Source organism: Rhinolophus hipposideros (genome assembly GCF_964194185.1).
Source record: "Rhinolophus hipposideros genome assembly, chromosome: 7".
Lineage (NCBI taxonomy): Eukaryota > Metazoa > Chordata > Mammalia > Chiroptera > Rhinolophidae > Rhinolophus > Rhinolophus hipposideros.
Window position 1 is genome coordinate 60,919,584 of NC_138053.1, and position 19,592 is coordinate 60,939,175.

Below are 19,592 nucleotides of genomic sequence, written 5' to 3' on the forward strand. Positions count from 1 at the left end.
AGTATAAAAACATTAATTTAAGTTATAGTGTTTCCAAAGAATATTTTATTGCAGCTAGCTATAAATTTAGTTGACATATAAGATACAGCTCTGGAATAATAAAGACCCAAGTTTCAATGCTGCCTTGCTGCAGCACTTACTACTTGCATGATCTCGGTCAAGTTACTTAATCTTTTAGAAAGTCAGCTAAAAAGTAGGGATAATTACAGTATCTACCACCTTGAGTTGTAAGGATTACATCAGATTATAAGAAAAAGGCGTAGTTCAAATATATGGTGATAGAAGGAGAACTGACTCTGGGTGGTGAACACACAATGGGATTTATAGATGATATAATACAGAATTGTACACCTGAAATCTATGTAATTTCACTAACAATTGTCACCCCAATAAATTAAAAAAAAAAAAAGGCGTAGCAAATCTGTCATGTAGTAAGCAACTAATTAATGTTCCCTTTTATCACTGAGAAAATGCCAGTATATACTATTTTTCATGGGAAATGATAGAAAACTATATAGATTGTATATTTAAAAAATGAAGTTAAACTATATAAATAACTTTTACAACTGACATACAGTAAGGAATCCCTCAATATATTAAATTATGTGAAAATGCGTATTATTACATAATTTCTTTATACATGTTCATCCTTATACAATGGGCACATAGCTTTATATTTTGAATAACAGGAGAATCAAAATTTTAAATTATGAAATGTCACTAAACATTTTAAACATAGAAAGCAACCAGGCTGAACAAATGTTAGCATTTTTCCATGTTTGATTTTTGATATAGTTCATGCATTCTTTTAATATAGATGCAAGTGTACATAGTTAATTTTGTTTTACAGCTTTATATATGATATATGTGTAATTCTTAAACTTGTTTTTTCCCTATGTTACATTAAAAATCTCCACATTTTAATATCAGTCTAAAACCTGGGAGGGGGAGAAAATTTAGATGAGGGGTCAGCACACTTTCTTAAAGGGCCAAATAGTACATATTTTGAGCTTGTGAACCGTATCTTTTTGTCACTTCTGTTGTTGTAAGAAAGCAGCCAGACAACCATAAATAAATGAGCATAGCCATGTTTCAATAAAACTTTTACTTGTAAACACATGGCTGGCTCATCGCCTGTACAGGCACACCTCACAGATATTTCAGGTTCAGATCCAGACCACTTCAATAAAACGAATCCTAATCGTTTTGCTGGTGGAAGGTCTTGCCTTCAATTTGTAATAAAATGCCAACATCTGTGAAGTGCAACAAAGCAAAGCACAATAAAATGAGGTATACCTGTAGTTGGCTGACCCGATTTAGATTGAATAAACAAGCTCTGTTTATTCAGAACAGAATCTTAGTTCTGTTTATTCAGAACAGTAATCTTAGTTTATGTAATCTAAGATTACATAATTACAACTCTATTAAGTCACTCACATTTTGTTCACAAAGAAGTTTTAGATCATCTCTCTGAGGGGAACTTCCCACACCCCACTGGGCCTCTAGGTCATCGATCTGATTTGGTGGATGGTGCATTATTGGGCGAATATCACCAGCAGCGGTTGGATCCACAGTCAGTTCTTTCACCCTAGAAACACATAAGAGGTATCTAAGATTAACAAAGACTTACGTAGAAGACCAAGAAAAACCAACCTATTCAATATAAAGGTAATTCAATTAACATATTAAGATTGATGATGTCAGCTTTCCAGATCAAATTAACCTGAACTCTGGAAACACTAAAGGGTTGTTTAGCTGTTTAACTTTAGGAATATTTAGTAACTTTACGACTATTTCAAATATAATTATTGTGCATAATAAATTAGAATTAGCAAAGTATGTAGATTCAGTACTTCAAAGGAAATGAGACTGCTGCTGAGATTAAATTATATGAACAGAAAAATGCTACAAATGGCACTTAGATCAGTAAATAAATCATTGCCAAAAATCAGAATTTAATACACTTTGCAGATTTTTGGTAGTTATAATGCTCAATGAAAGTATCTACATGAGAAATAATCTTATTCTAATGTATAAAGATTATACAATATAAATTAGTCCATCATTTATAAAATGTTTACCTATTGTACTTAAATTTACACATTTGGGAGAGCATACATTTTCTAATCAAGAGGATCCTTGTTATTTCCTTGCAGATAAGGAAATTTACAAGAGCATAAATACAAGGGTAAACTTCATTTTGAATGAGACAGTTTATCTTCCAATTAAATATGCAAAGATGACATCATCCTTAAAAATGGGGGGAAATAAGCCTGAATTCTAAATCAACATTTTAAAGCTAATAAATTAATAAAGTACAAAAAAATGAAGGTCATGCAGCAAACCACCACCTGCCAAATCAAATGAAAATGAAAAATAAAATGGCTCAAAACAAAGGAAATATAAATGAAATATTTATACATAGCACAATTCAAAAGAAACTATTAAAATAAACATCTTATGTATAGAATGAACTAGACCTGGTAATCGAAGGAGAAAAGTCGTCATACTCATAAGAAGGAGAGAGATCAGGGCGACTGCCACTACCCTGTGAGAAGGGAATGTCTGATGGACTAATTCCAAACTCCTTTACTCTGCAGCACCAAAACAGCAACAAATTAAAAGAAAACGCTCTTGTAAAGACAGCAATGCATATTTCAACTTTTCATTTAATACTCAGTTTAATTTGTTTAGAAGAGGATATCAATATTGTTGTGACTTAATGTATCTGGAGTATTTTTAAAATAATCCATTTAAAGATTTGAAAACCCCTCTGACTTATTTTCTACCACATACATAGTCCTTCCTTTCTGGTATATTTTCCCCTGTTCTCATGATCCTTTCTAGAAGTTAAACTAGATCATCATCTAAATTTGAAATGCCTTTTATTACATGACCACTCCATCTAATTTCCTTGTGTAATGAGTACCATGAATATTTTGTTTATTAAGCATTGAGTCTTTGACATTCTTGCAGTCTTTTCAAAGAGGACACGAGATAATTAAGTCCTAACTGCATCCATTGTTCGTAACAAACTTTTCTTACATATCTAGAATGGTATTAGCTATGAAGCATCTTTGATACAAATTGAGAAAATAGTCACTCATAATTTCGAGTTTGGTGATTCAGATGAAGAAGGTTGGTTGAGAAACCTTTACCAATGGAATTTAAATTGCTTTTGCTAATGTCTCTAGTGGTTATATTTAACCAAATTATAGCTTTCCTGTTCTAATCTTTGTGGTTCCCTATGTCCTTTTTGGGCCAATCCAATTTCACAACAGAAGGCAATATTTATTATTTCCTATATATCAGGTATGATTACTGATTATAATTTTTAGGCATTATATTATGTAATCCTTAAGACAATATTGTGATATTATTATTGCCATTTTACAGACGAGAAATTGGCTCAAAGCAATAAAGTATCTTACCTAAGGTCATTCATTCAATAACAATGTAGCATAACCAAAGTTCAAACCTAGCTTTTACTACAAATTTTATGTTAAACACTTCATATACTTAACCATATTCTGCTTCTCTCTTTACTTAGGTTGAACTAAATGAAATTACTGTTTTTATAGGACAAAAACAGTAATATAGATTAAACTAATAATTTAATGTAGATCAAACGAATATATTTCTTCTACCTACAATCTTTCTTTGACCTATTGGTAATGTCAATGTCAAAGATTCAGTACTGGATTCATCTGCTCTTTATCCTTTATAGTCACACTGGAAAGCTTATTTACCACACATGCTGACAAATCTAAATTTCTAATACTATTTAACTCTTTTTACTCCCAACCTCATTTCTTATTTTTTAAAGACTCTCCTAATTCAGATACCCTGCTACCCCTAACATATTTCCTCTATTCAATGCCCTCTTGCCCAACCTAAACTGTATTATATTCAGGAAATACATTCCTCAAATGAGTTATCAAGGGAGGTTGAAAACCTTGATTCCTAGATATTTGGAAATGAAAGGCAGAACTTGGTCCCAGATAGTTATGCTGCAAATGAATTACATTACATGACAACAAATTAAAACATTTTCCTCAGATCTAAACAAACTAGATGAATGGCCAGACACTGCATTTTCACATTAGGAGGATTCCTTTGCAGCCAGAAATCTGAAGACATGGAGAGGGTTTTTATTTGTTTGAATTCTGTATTGTGGCAATATTCTACTACACTAAGCTGTTCCTCATCTCTCCCACGAACAATTTGAAATAAGAAGCATTTTATATTAATGATAAAAACTTCACAATACCAAAAATGTTCATTACAAGGATCAATTCAAAGTAAGATGAAGGTTTGCAACTAGGAGCTCATAATTCAAAGTTTAAAAGGGATTAAATTTAGAAATAAAGTTCTATTATATTTTTAAAAAGTTATATTTTAATAATCATGTTCTTTTTACAAAAGGACAATAGGTTTATACTTTTCCAATAGTTTTTACTATGAAATCTCTTCAGTTGAAGCAAAGGCAAGATAAAAAAGAACAAAGGGTATGATCTCATTTATGTAAAGTTCAAATATAGCTACCTATGTTGTTTAGGGATAAATTACATAGGTAGTAAAACTATTTTTAAAAAGAAAGAAAAGTAAACTTTTCCCAAAGAATTCAGAACAATGGCTACCTTGGAATTGAGAATGGATTTGGGCATATTATTCAGGATTTCTGGTCAGGAAGCAACACACGGGGACCTTTCGGGGTTGCTGGAAACATCCTATTTCCCAATCTGATGACAGAGTTTTTCACTTTGTAAGCATTCATTACATTATTTACTTATGTTTTGGGTACTTTTCTATATGTATATGTATTTCACATTTTTAAAAAAGATTAAAAATAAAATGTTCATAATGATTAAAACAAAGAAATGGGACAAATATTTGTATTCAACAAATTTAAGAGAATCTCCACACCAGAAACGGAATACAAAGTGGAAAATTATCTCTAGGTTAAAATTACAAATGTAGTATGTGATAACAGAAATTTAAAACTATGTAGTCATTCAAAACAATGGGAGCAATCTGTGGAACAAATATAAACATGCCCATAACAATCCAGAATTCCAAGGGTACTTCATGACTATAAGAAATAAATTGCTTTAATAGTCTATAATCCTTTTGTCCTTTCATCTGTAAATAACCAGTTGCCTACTAAGTTTGTAACCCTACTGACATAATAAAATGTAACCCATACAGAATACCAGAAGGAACTGTACTATCACTATTGAAACGCTAGATTCCTCATATATAACCTTTAATATTATCAGAAATAATTTTCAGCATATAGCAAAACAATTTAAGAAATACAGACTGGCCCCCTGATACTTTAGAGTCTTAATTTAACAGTAAGAATATGCATGATTTACATGCAGTAAAATATTATGAAATGTTACTTGGTTAAATGAAAGAATGTAATCATGTTCTAGGATAGAAAGACCAATTCTACTAAAAATATAAATCTTCCCAAATTACACAACATACTATTTTGAAAACTTGACAAAATGATTCTAAGTTATCATCTCAATACACGAATTTTTAAAAATTTACCCTATGAGATATTAAATTAAACCATATACTGCTCCACTCCCCTCAAATTTCAAAATGGTTAACTATTTCTCATACCTATTTGCATATCTTAATGTATTAAGAGTATTTTCACAGGATGCCATTCCTGGAGAGATTGTAGCAATCTATGGGGGAAAAACGCAAAGGTAAATAAAATGTTATACATGATGAAGACAGTAACACTGATATATATAGCTCATATATAACCATATATTTAACATGGTTATTTAAAAAATTATTAATGACATCTGAACTCCAAGATAATTCTACTATCTTATCCCTACAATCAGGTAATAATTATAAACTCCAGTAAAAATACAAACAATTCTCTGAATGCAGCAGAAAATGATCAAAATCAGGCAGAAAATGGAGGTCAGCAACTAGAAGGGAATAGCACTGAGTAACTACCCCCCAACCCCTTTAATAACTGCCTTGCCTAAGGACAAGCTTTGCTGCTGTCACACAGGAAAACTAAAACTTCATTAGAAACCTAGAATTTCAGTTGTTAAGGAACTAAAAGACAGGGTTTGGAGGTGATGCTCATACCAGCTGGAAAGTGAGGTTTGTACCAGAAGAGACTACCAGAGAGAGAGCAGCTCAAATTCTGCATATAAACTGTGCAATCTCTGGCTGACCTCTGAACTAGGTGTGCACAAGGCTGGCTCCTAAGTTTAAAAATGCTAAACAGATTTCAATTTCAGTTGCTGCCCACAGCAGGGGAGACAAGAGTGTAGAGTTAGTTCAGTTAATTTCCTGCTAACTAACAAAAAAGTCAATAATCTTTAGAAGAAAATAACAGAATCCAGAGTGTCTATAAGGCATTCATTCAGAATAAAATGATATAATCGAAAATTACTAGACATCTGAAAAAAAACACAAAAGTGTAACCCATACTGAAGAAAAACAGCAATCAATGGAAACCAACCTCAAGAAGACGCCGATGTTGGAACTAGTAGGATGCATTATAACTGCACTATAATAAGACTTGGAGGGAAGACCTCTTATGTATCACTGTCTCTCTCACAATAGAAGGATTTAAATGATTGTCTTTAATGTATATAATTTTTCCATAGATATAATGTAATTATTCATTTAGGATTAAAAAAAACACATGAACAAACAAAAAAACAAACATAAACTTACCATGCAGGTACGAGAGTTTTCACCTATGAATGAATCTCTTAACACCTGAGTGAGTTTACTTGCTCGGAAAGGAGTATGAGGTTTATTTCTACCTAAGGCTCTGATGCACTCCTGAAAATTAAGAGAGCAAGTTTCTGAGATTAGGCTTCTTAAAAAGAGCAATCTTAATGAACACATTTAAAAGATCTCTTACTATAATTTTAGTATTTAAGATCTGATCAGCTCTAAAAATACTGACAAGTTTATAGCATAGTAGAGATGTTCCCATAAATCCTAATTCAAGAAAATGAAATTAAAAAACAAAAAAAAGAACCCAACAAACTATTTATTCCAAAAGATTCTTCTGGCGATTAGGAATAGTGTTTAGAAGTGACAGTAAGAATGATAAAAAGAAACTTTCAGAATGGTACCATAAACAAAGAACAAACAAACAAAACAAACAAAAATAGAGAACGCTTTCTTGAAGTTCAACCAAGACTTTTCTAGTCAAGGAAGAGACCTAATACTGGCCTAACTTTTTGAAAGCCATTCCACATTTTTCGGAGAAACTATGTTTTCATTCAGTTTTGTGGTTCCTTGCCATCTTCCAAGAAAATATGACTAAGGCCTTCTGGAATCTCTTTCATTAGCCTTGTAATTAGCCTACCAACTAACAGATCCTTTATCCACCCTAAAAAGAAAGAATAATGTATATAAAGAAAATTTCTGGGTACTATATATATCTGTAACTGCAAATATAAACAACTAAATTGTGATAACCTCGCTTACTTATTAGATAAAACAAGTACTATCATTTTGTGGATGAGTAAACATAATTAAAATCAAAAGTAAAAAACTTTCACAACGAAATACATTTTATTTACCTTGAGTGCTAAAAGGCTTTTATTAATTTCAGCACCTTCAAGCCTAGTTTGTCTGTCTGCACTGGAAGTATCAGCTCCTCTTTCATTCCCAGCCAAATCAATGAGAGAAAATTTGCCATGTAGTTTTCCTTTTCGCCTAAGAATAATCTGAAACACTGCGTGGCTCCGAGATGAATGTGCATTTGCAGATGTTTGACCGGATGTTCTACAATTTGATCAAGGACATTTAATACACAAACACTTCAACTTATATGTTCAAACAACAGTATTTTCATTAAAAACAAATATATCCAATTTTCATCATCTAAATTCAAGAGACATTGAGTTAACACTTAAACATAACCACATTCATAACAGCTGTCACTCAAAGTTTTTCTGAACAATGATTTTTACTTCCAAAATGCACTGAATGACATTCTTGTTTTGTTTTTATATTATAGCCAAAGTAGCTAAAACTGATTATGAAATTAAGTTTCCCTTTCTTAATTAAAATGAGATTTACCTGCAACTGTTGCCTATGTCAATGAGTTTCAGTACATCTTCAACACATTTGACCTCCCGTTCCTGTAATCCCACTACTTGAACCTGCTGTTTCCCATCTTCTAGCACTCTTAGTTTTGTTTTCCTGTTGAGCAAGTCAAACACCTAAAAAAAAAAAATTCAAATCAGAAAATTCACTTTAAAGAAAAAAAATCAGTTCTATAAAATAGAATCATTCAAAGTCTGAAAATTATTTCAAAGAATAAAAATATTTTTCAGAATAAAATGTTCAATACTGGAGAGTTTCAAAGGAAATTTTTAAAAATCTTATAAAACAAAATTCTAACATAATATTCCAAATACATATAAAAATTCTGTGGTGGCAATGTTTTCACAACAATGTGACTGTACATAATACCACTGAACTTGCATACTTACAAATAGTTAAAATACTATTACGTTATGTATAGTTTAACCACAATTTTATAAAACTAAAAAAGTTTCCACTTACCTTTCCACTATAAATTTCAAAAAAGGTTGCATACACTTGAAGTTCCAACTTTTTATAGTTTGGCTTCTTCAGCATTAAAAAGACATCTCGAGCTATCAAGAATTTCATATGGACAAAATTTGTTAAGATGCAACAGATACTATTTTTCAAAAGCATTTCAAATTTTACATTTTTAGAAGACTCAGTTAATCTTTACCTACAATAATGTCAATAATGAAAATGAAGACTAAAGTGAACATTAATTTGCAAAACATACTAGTAAGTTTTTTTACGTCTAAGGCTTAGATGCTACTCTCCATTATTTAACAAAAGGATCCTATTACCTATCCTTATAAATACCATAAAAATTATAGGTGGTTGTACTAAGTTTACTCTCATAACCATACCAAATGGAAGCTTTTCACAGATCATTATTCAACAACAAATACTAAGTTCCAGCAATGTGACAGATCATGACTACACAAACATAATCAAGATTTGTACCCCAAATGCATAGTTCTTTTCAGTCTGAGAACTTGAAATTGGCATAATATACAGTATATATAGCATTACTGTTACCCTTAAAATCCTGGACAATATTTCCAAGTCTTATTTCAAAGCTACCTGAATAATACTCAAGAAGAATATTACAAACAATATGTAAAAAGGACAGTTACCTGCTAATGCATAAATTCCTTTAGAACAATCTTGGTTCTTTCCGGAAAAGTCACCTCCCATAGTCTATACATTAAAAAGAAAATAAAGAATAAAAGATATCATTCAGGAATAAATCTTAAGAATTTAGGTCTAAGAATTAAGTTATAATAAAATAAACTAGCTTTATATCAGGATGTAACTGTGATAAATGACTTACATGCGTTTTTCCACTTCCAGTCTGTCCATAAGCAAAGCATGTAGCCATTCCCCTTTCGAATATAGTTTCCACTAGTGGTCTAGCTGTAAACCTTAAAATTAATATGCACCAGTCAGAATATGCTGTCAATATTTAAATGAAACAAAGAAGAAAATATCAAGTTCTATTAATAAAACTTATGCTATAATTTTTAACAAATCAATGAGTTCAACTGTGAGGCCACAACTGAACCCAATGACTTGTTAAAAATTTTAAATAACCATATCCTAAAATTTCTTAAAGCTCTTTAAAGCATAATTTCAAGCAATAATTCCATAATAAACAATGATCACAATAAGAATGGGTAAAAATTCTGATAGTATACTCAGTTATGACATATGTAGAAGAGAATAGGAAATTTAAAAAACAACAGCAAAAGATGGTAATATTAGCCAGACAGGTAAAGCATACATAATAAAAACAAATGACAATAAAAAGGATCAAAAGTTTAACAGAAACAAATGCGGTGATCTCAACAGAAAAAAGCTAAAGGGTTTTGGAAAAAACTACAGAAACGTTATCTTAGACCATCCAAGAAAGTAGAAAAGTGCTAAGTGATAAGATTTCACTGAATGTGGACAAATAAATATAAATTATGCTTATAAGACTCTGAATCAAGTTGATAGTCTTGATTCAAGAAAAGGACACCAAAACATTATTATGGTTTGCATGATCTTTCAAACCTACTGGTGTAACCATCACTAGACTTAATATTAAAAGGTAGGAGGGAGAAGAAATACTTCATTGAGCAGAGCAGTAAAAAGTATGATAGAAGACAAATTTTTCTATAGAGGTTTCAAAATAATATACGTGGAACACTTTATACAGCTCTGCTGATATATTTTTTTAAAGGTACAACTGGAGAAAGACAGAACAAAAGGAGCAGAAAACATTCTAGAAATGAATCTGCAGAGTGATCAGACAAGAAAAGGTCTAATTCTTCAATCCATAAAAGTTAAGGATAAGAGAAAAGGGGATAGAATTAATATTGTTAAAGTTAAGAAGAATAAATACAGGGTGAAACACAGAATGTTTGCTAAATCTATCATATACACACAAACGTACCTTTATAATGATTTCTTGGAAATGATTATAAAAGGCAAACATATTTTATGAGGCAGGAGTGGAAGCAGAGTAGAGTGTGTGTGTGGGGGGGAAGAACAGAGAACTCTGCTCTCAGAAAAGTAAAAAATATACAATTTATAATTATAATTCCCTATAAAACAATTTCTTCACAATATTTCTATCTGGCATTCACATGTTAATTTTATCCTCTTTGTTTACAACTGAAACCCGTTTGCTCGTTTAAGACCAATGGATTTGGTTTCAACACTATTTCACTTATAACATCTTCAATTCTCAGGACTCTTTGTAGCTCAAATTTTCTGTTTGTAGTCATATTTATAAAATGAAATGGCAACAAAACAGGATTCAAATAATTGGCAAGACAGTTCTATATCCAACTAAAACTGACCTGTCACATTACAGGTGAATGTTTACAAACTATGCATGAAAATCTAAATTTGGCATAAAAATTGGGGATATCAATATATTATACATGCAAATTTGAGTTGCTTATAAGCTAAATGTGAACATACAAGAATTTCATGTTAAATCTCTTCTAAAGCTTAAAGATGATAAAAATTAGACAAACGCAATTAGATTTACAGAACTTTTTTTCCTTAAGTGGTGGTACAAGCTAAATATTTAGACCAATAAATGACTAATGTATAATAAATATTTCAATTTTTTCACTAGCACAGAAATTAAAAAGTAAAAAATGAAAGTACTCTTCTAACCACATCCTATTCCTAGAGGTATAGAAAACATCTAGAAATTTCGAATCCATATATACATAGAGATATGTGTATAAGTTATTAGTAATGAAAACTGACTGGGAGTATTAAAGAGAACACTGTTTATATTCATTATAGTGTTTATTACATATTCTTCTTTGTTTAAACTAAGTATAAAAACACATATTACACCTCTGGAGTGATATGCCAAGATCAATGTAAGTTTCAGGCTAGTGATGAACACACGGTTTAAAAAATTCTAATTTAAAACAAATTTACCTACCTGTAAACCATTTCATTAGGAGCTGAGTCATCAAAGGCATAATCAAAACGAAATGTTTGGTTTTCTAGGTACCTTGTTAAATCTACTTTTTGTTTTGGTTCATGTACCATCACAACATCTTTACTAGGAATTGTGATTACATCAAGATCTTTCATTTGAGTTTCTAAAAGAATAAATGAAAATCAATGCCCAGTAATTCTCACAGCATTTGAATTAATGTACAAAAGTTATTTTTAGTAAGAATTTAGATAAAATGAGTTCTGTAAATATAAATATCCCATAAATATGCCATTTGACAGAATATTTCAACAAAGTAAAATAAAACCAAGATTTCTATGAAGCAACAACCACGAATGGCAATAATTCATAGAGCAGTTAACAAATCAGTATTAGCTAACCATTGAAATCTGCATTAACAGTTAAATACAAATGATTTACATTAAATTGTCCAAACCAATTTGATTTCTGCTATTACAAAATAACTTACAAATAGTACAAAATCAACCTCTTATTACAATTCAGTAAGCATCATACCTTTTTTATTGAGTGGTCGTTTTCTTACACAAACACATATCCTGTGTTCATCAATCTACAAATAAATATTTTATTTCAGTGATTATCAGGGGAATGTAAAACACTGAAAAGCCAATTATGCAATATTTTCTTCAGAGGTTATACATGGCATAAAGTAAGCTTAAAAACAAATCAGTTTGCACAAATTTTAATAGTTATCAGAGATAATTATTTCTAAAATTCTGAGTATAATGGCAACTTGCCTATTTTGTTATTTGGTAAATCATTAGGAAATAACTTTGTAGAGGGCACTATTATTCTTAGAAGCATTAAGTTCACATTAAGAAGTTGCCTTATTCACTCCAAGATGTGCTGTATTAAAAAAAAAAAGTAAAACTTTCTACCAAGTGGTGTATTTCTACCAAGTGGTGTCTTTTCAGGTTGATTACAGGGAAAGTTGTAGGCAAAGATAACTAACTATAGACAAGAAACATGATTCCCAGATTACTGAGCAAAATAATTGGAACAATCTTGTACTATGCCAATTCCTACACATAAATATTGTCCATAAAATTTATGTTCCCAATACTTGCCTTTCAATAATAATTATTAAAATAAAGCAGGGATCGGCAGGGTATGGCCTACAGGCCTAATCCAGCCTACAACCTGCTTTTATAAAGTTTTCCTGGAACAGTCATGTCCTTTCATTTATGTATTGTCTGTCGCTGCTTTCATATCACAAAAGCAAAATTGAGCAGTTGTGTGAAAACCAGTATAAAATGGTTCACAAAGCCAGAAAAATTTAGTATCAGGCCCTTTTCAGAAAAGTTTGCTAATTCCTATCCTAAAGTATGAGCTCAGATGTAGTAGGTTAAACACATGGGGGGGTAGCAAGGAGGGTCATCCACATGGAGGGGGTACCATAATATATGAAATGCAAATGTTATGAGAAACTATTAAATCCTATATAATACATCTGCTAAATACAAATGCATTTTGTGTACCAAATATGACATTCTGTATGTGCTGTCACATGGATTGTTTTTCGTAAGTAACAATTACTCACAGAAGTATTCCCCATCCAATAAATTCTCATTCTATAATAGGAAAGGAGGTGAGTAATAAAACAGCAGAATGCTTTTGGAGAACTAGATTTCTGGTCTACTGCAGTCTTCAACAATCATCACTTATTGTTAAAAGCCAAAAGAGAATAACATTTATTTTAAAATAACATATTAATAGTAAATTGGAATGACAGTGGGATCTATAGCACAAGCCAAAGAGAAAATAAGCTTGAAATTGAGATCAAAGTATAAGTGATGGTCAGAAAGGAAACAGGGTGTCCAGCGATCATTCCTTTAGCAGCTGCTCTGCCCGACCAGACAGGGAGGCTTTGCTTTGAAACAGACATCTCTGTGGAAAGCATGCCTGATATATCCAATTATTGGAGATAAGCATAAATGTGGATGAGTTCGTGATTTCCTCCTTAAAATGTAAGGAATGAGCACCCATGAAGAGAATAAAATTTACATAGTAAAAACAATATTAATTTAGTGGCTATCAAATATGTTTTTATGTACAGTACAAAAAATTCTAGAGCAATGGTTTACAAAGAATCTTACAGGATCTGCTGTTGTTAATGGTCTATAATCCAAACTTCCTCTAAAGTCTCTGATCATACACATAATTTCGTAATTTGGGTTTGTAGCATCAACATCCTATAAGACAGAGAGAATCATCATTTATTATACTTACAGTAATGTAGTATTACATTTGTTATATATGGTTTGAAAATTAAAATTGAATAGATTGTGTCATTTGTCACAGCCAAGCCCAAACTCAAACTGGAGACGTGATATCATTTAGCTTCATAGTTCATAACTAATAGTATGGCGAGGAATCATTCATATTAAAAACACAATTCTGTTAGTCCACACACATTGTGTTAATTCTAAACCAAACACTCCTCATTAAAGTCACCTTTGACCTGTTTCAAAAAATCGTGTTATACTTATACCTTAATTATCCTAGAAAATGGAGCAAAAGAGAAATAGTACTCATTTTAAACACCGATAAAGAACTCTAAGAAAGCTGAAATTCTAAAAAAAAATTCATTTCATCAAATTCTTCCCCATTCCTTTTTTTTTTTTAATATGCAAGAAGGGTTTGCTAGTGATACATTCTTGGGGAAGAGAACAAATGGACCCAGCTGAGGTGGGAGGGTGGGTGAGGGGGTGAGGGGGGAGAAGGAGAGAGGGGGAAGGAAGGGGGAGAGGGAGAGGGAGAGAAGAGGAGAGGAGAAGGAGAGGGAGAGGAAGAAGGGAGGGGGAGGAGGAGGGACAGGGAGGAGAGTGGGGGGGGGAGAGGGGAGAGGGGGAGAGAGGAAGGGGGGGGGCCGGGGGGAGAGGGAGAGAGAGCGAGGGAATGGGAGAGAGGGAGAGAGAGAGAAGCCTAGGTCCCCAGTATTAGTGATAGGTTCTCTTCAGAGAACTGGCCAAACCGAGGTGGGGGAGAGGGAGAAAGGGAGGGAGAACACGTGGGTTGAGAACTGGCCTTCCCCATTATTAGCAAAGTGGAAATATGGATTCATGTTCACTTCCTAATTTTTGTTGATTCTCTAAAAAAAAAAAAACAAAAAAAAATCCTAAGGCATGGTAAAACAGCTCCAAATTGATAGGACATAGAATTTAAAGGAATCAAAAGCCAATTTTTAAAATCTTTAAAATCCAAATTACTAAATGCTTACTGCTGTGGAGGAAAGACTGTTTCATGATGTGACCACTGCCTGACCTTGCCTCACTGCTGCTGACCCTCTTGCCAGATCCAGCTATTAACAGATCTGCTAGATAAGGGCCAGAATAGAGACTGCTTCCCCTAAACCCCCTTGGAGATTATCTGACTCCTCCCCTGTGCTCCAGGTAGGCTGGGTCCTTAACAAGTCCTGGCCCTGCCCTGGGCAAGTATGTAAGGCACTTCCCCCTTAACTGGGGCAGGTGACACCCCAGTACCCCTATCCATCCTGTCCTGTCCTATGTAACTCCTTAGCGCCTGCCACATGGTATGGAGGATGTCCGTCATCTTGCTGCTACCCAAGACGTATCTCATATACAAGTTCCCTTAATAAATTCTTAATGTAATGATGGAGTTGTCAGCCTCTTTCTTTGGTCTCTCGGCAATGGGAAATTTTATGTAACAACTGCAAGTTACTTTTTTGCTTTAAAACTGAGAAAATTCAGATTAACATGTAGTAAATAGCTATAGTTAACAACCTTTCCTAGCTATAAAATATTATTGAACATTCTAAGATCTGATCTTTTTTCATACCATGTGCAGATTTGCTTTGAATATACTTAAATTTCAAAGCTGTTAATGAAACTTACTTTCAATTAAACTTCTAGGAAATAATAACAACTACATCAATTGGGAAGTAGAATGTAAAGTGAAAATTAAGAGGTCATAAAGAGATGTGAAAATATGAAGTGTACCCACAGGAAATACCAGATGGCATCTGTGCTAAGTATCAATAGACCTATCTATTTTGTGTATTTATTTCAAAACCCAACTGGTCATTCTAGGGTCTTTTTCAAGTATAAACTGACTTACTCAGGTTAAATATTATACTGGTTCCATAATTTCCAAACACAACATCTTTATGATTAAGGGCATCTGAACATACTGCTAAATAAAAAACAATCCTGATGTTTTATTAGAGGAAACAAATTCTGAGAATAGATATAATATAAGCACAATGGAGGAGTTATATGTACAGTAACAGAATTTCTAACAGGTGAAGGCCAGTAGAGAGATAAAAAGACCAGTCCTCTAAGCAATTGTATCAATGCTAGCAAATGGTTTTGCTACTATGTAAGGAGAACGTGAGGGGAAACAACAGATATACTCTCGATATCCAGCATAAATAAAACACAAGGAACCTCCCCCCTTTCAATGTGTTATGTTGACCTTATTTACCATGGAAAAACAATAATAAAATTTATAATATAATCATGTACTGTAACTGGATATTCTTTTAAATGTATTTTTAGATATTTTTAAAAAGTAAACACTGTGTGTGGGATAGAAATTATAAATGTCTAACTATTACATTGTTTTGTGCACCTGAAACTAAAAAAAAAAGAAAGAAAAAATGTAAAAATCCTATTATTCTTGAATGTTATAATACACAAATTAGAATTCTGTGACACAATAGCTTATTATTCAAAACGGAACAAATTCAGGACACATATCCACCTAAAACATGAAAAGTACATATATTAAACTCTGTTATGATAACTTATTTTCGTAAGAGTTTAATGTCAATTCAATGTCAATTTAAGGAACTACATCGAAATCTTCAAATGAATGCCTCAACACTTTTTTCCTAAGCCAATCACTTTTACTGACAGTCTACTCTTCAGTTCGTGCATCTACAAAATACGTTTCTGTCACAAACCTGGGCTCTTTTCTCTCTAAGTTCTTGCTGTTGTAGTCTCCTTTTTTCTCGTTTTTCTTGTAATTTTTCTACTTCTTTCACGCAATTGGATTTTCTACGTGCTGAAAGAAAAAGATGAGCTGTAGAAGTATAGTTTTCTTTTGAGTATTGTACTGATACACAAAAAAATTATGCATAATTTCACCACATAACCAAAAAAAAAAAAAAAAGAACTACACAGTGACAAAGCATGCCCATAACAACTATGTGAACTTTACAACAACTATGTGAACTTGACTTATGAGCTGCTTTAACAAAACGAGGAACAGGACAATATACAAATAAAGAGTCAAGAAAAATGACTCGAACATATTGATACATGTCATCTCTTGGTTTAGAATCACAGAACTCTGAAGCTAGAAACATAAGAATTTCTTCTGTAACATCTGTCAAACTATCTATCATCTGGCCAGAATTTTAAATTCAATGCTACTGAAAACACTATTATAATTTTTATATTTATAAAAAAATTTTCTCCAAAACATACAGTTAAAAACCCAATTAGTAGACTAAACTAACAAGAAAAATATTTTCTCCATAGTGGTAAAATGAAATCTGCAATCAAGTATAAAACTACACTGTTTCCCATTTGGGGACTTAATCAGGATGACCAAGAGAGAATACATGTATGCCTGAAATGACTGAATCCTCGATACATAATTTACATACAAGGGGGTCCAAATTCCTTTTTTGCAGCTTGAACTGGAGATATATCTGAAACACTACCATTCTGTTGTGCAGAGGACGACTGTTCAGGAAGTTGACTAGGCCGCGCACGTGCAGAACCAACCACTGTAAGTAAAACAAAATTTTTCAATTCAGAACAGAAAATTAGTAAAGGCGGACCCTCGTAATGGGCACAGAGGTATCTCAAAAGAACTGATCCTTAAAAGTTGCATTAGCAAATTGCAAGGTTTTCTACTTATGCACACATAAACAGAATATATAATTCCGTTCCATAAAGTGACAAGCTAGGAGGTTTTCAGTGTAATATGTGCAGACTTAGGTACCACCAAAGTAATTTTAATTACAGAACTCAATCTGAATAACTTATATTAAAAAAATAAATAAAAACCAGACTTGATTTTTATTAATCATTTAAAAAATATAAGTGTGCAAAATATGAATTTTAAATGCATTCTCATTTTGAAAAATTTATACAATTCAGAAGTATAGAAAGTAAAAGTTTAGAAGTTCTTCGATCCTCCCTAATATTCCAAACCTCATTCTTTGCTCCTCAAATGTGCAAATCTTTAGCAGACAATTTCCTACTGTGGATGTTATAAAAGTGGAAAGAGTCATAAGAAGTAAATATAAATATTACATTCTACAAAGAACTATAAATTTTCACAAGACTCAAAGGATAGTGTGCAGTTCTTTCCCTCTAGCTCCAGTCTCTCCTCTGATACTTATACCCATCCTTCCTCACCACTCATACATACATACAGAGAAATATCACCATTCTGAACTGCTGAATAGTAGATAAGAAATTAACTATGCTTTACATCTCTTGGCTGAAAATATATGGAAAACCTACAATTAACTAAAATTTACACCTGTTCAACTTTTTTTTTTTTTTTTTAAGCTGACTTCAAAGTTACCCATGACCCTTTCTGGAAGCTTGTTAGCCAGAAAGTTATATAGAGCATGTCGTGATGATTGCACTTATCCTTGTGAAATCAATCAACTGACTACTTCTGCATTCCTTTCTTTCTCATAATGCTCTCCTTAAATCTGAAAAATTACTGGATGAGATGAATCAAAAATTGCAGAGATCATGGAGTTTCATATTCATCACGTACCTTTATAAATAATTTTTTAATTAAAATTTATTGGGGTGACAATGGTTAGTAAAATTATATAGATTTCAGGTGTACAATTCTATAATACATCATCTATATATCACATTGTGTGTTCATCACCCAGAGTCAGTTCTCCTTCCATCACCATATATTTGACCTCATTTACCCTCTTCTACCACCACCCTTTTCCCCTTATTACCGACATTATTATATTACAAAATCAGGACGATACCAATCTTAAAATTAGCCACATAAAATAATAATGCCAAGGGTAATATTTACTTTTGATTTACCTTCTCAGGGCCACACTAAGAAGGCAATAGGCAAAATTAATAGATACATTTTTACTTTACCTCTGTTATCTCTTGGAGGAGGGTCATTCTTAATAGAAGCCACAGTCCGCCGATTCTGTAAGAGAGAAAATTTTACTTTCTCTCCTTATTCCTCATAAACATATCATAATCAGCTTCCTTTAATTAAACAAAAGTAGGCAGACATACAATAACATAAAACTAAATTTTATATTCTTATATTAGAAAAATTATAAATAACCTCCTAATGAATTATTATTAATGCTATCATACCTAAATTTTATCTGAGTATTCCCCGCCTCCCAAAAATATTCAGGAATTAATGAGCCAGGCACTGCTCTAAGGACTTTATATGTATTAATTCATTTAATTTTCACAACAACCCGATAAGGTCATTATTGCTGCTATTTCGGTTTCATAAATGAGAAAACTGAAGCAAAGAGAGGTTAAGTAATTTCACTAAAGCATGCTTTTAATCATCATGCTCTTCTACCAAAACCATGTAGCAACACATTTCATCTTTGGATGTCAGAGGGTAATTAATAAAATAGTAGTTGCAGACAACTTACAGCCCGGTGTTAAACTGAAACATCAAAATACTCTGAGATGCACGCTGTCAGTTATACTAAAAGGATTCATTAGACTTTCAAAGACTGCAGAGATTAGGACAGCAAATTTTTGATCCTATTATTTATTTACCAAGACTTCATTTTATTCACTTAAATATACCAAATAATGCAGTGGTTCTCAACTCTAACTGCACATTCCAATCAGATGGGTACTATTAAAAAGGTACTGATGCTAGGGCCTTCCTTTAGATAACATCAAACAATCTCTGGGAGCAAGCCTAGGAACCAGTATATTAAACAATTCTCCAGGTGATTCTAATGCACTGCAGAGATTGCGAATGACATACCCAGAAGGATGAACTA

The 19,592-nt window shown here is 32.3% G+C and overlaps 1 protein-coding gene across 4 annotated transcripts in view; it reads right to left on the minus strand.

The window, feature by feature from the left end:
• KIF2A (kinesin family member 2A) overlaps positions 1-19,592 on the minus strand; it is a 61,969-nt gene that overhangs the window by 6,065 nt on the left and 36,312 nt on the right. Inside the window, exons 4-18 of one of the 4 annotated variants that reach the window (XM_081054592.1) lie at positions 18,703-18,757; positions 17,217-17,339; positions 16,509-16,609; positions 13,681-13,776; positions 12,080-12,134; positions 11,546-11,708; positions 9,428-9,518; positions 9,231-9,294; positions 8,575-8,666; positions 8,086-8,228; positions 7,584-7,788; positions 6,721-6,831; positions 5,635-5,702; positions 2,481-2,594; positions 1,438-1,588 (exon numbers count right to left, since the gene is read on the minus strand). In XM_081054592.1, coding sequence (XP_080910718.1) covers positions 1,438-1,588; positions 2,481-2,594; positions 5,635-5,702; positions 6,721-6,831; positions 7,584-7,788; positions 8,086-8,228; positions 8,575-8,666; positions 9,231-9,294; positions 9,428-9,518; positions 11,546-11,708; positions 12,080-12,134; positions 13,681-13,776; positions 16,509-16,609; positions 17,217-17,339; positions 18,703-18,757 — 1,632 coding nt within the window. The remainder of the gene's footprint in view (positions 1-1,437; positions 1,589-2,480; positions 2,595-5,634; positions 5,703-6,720; positions 6,832-7,583; positions 7,789-8,085; positions 8,229-8,574; positions 8,667-9,230; positions 9,295-9,427; positions 9,519-11,545; positions 11,709-12,079; positions 12,135-13,680; positions 13,777-16,508; positions 16,610-17,216; positions 17,340-18,702; positions 18,758-19,592) is intronic. The other 3 variants (XM_081054593.1, XM_081054595.1, XM_081054594.1) reach the window with 3 other exon arrangements.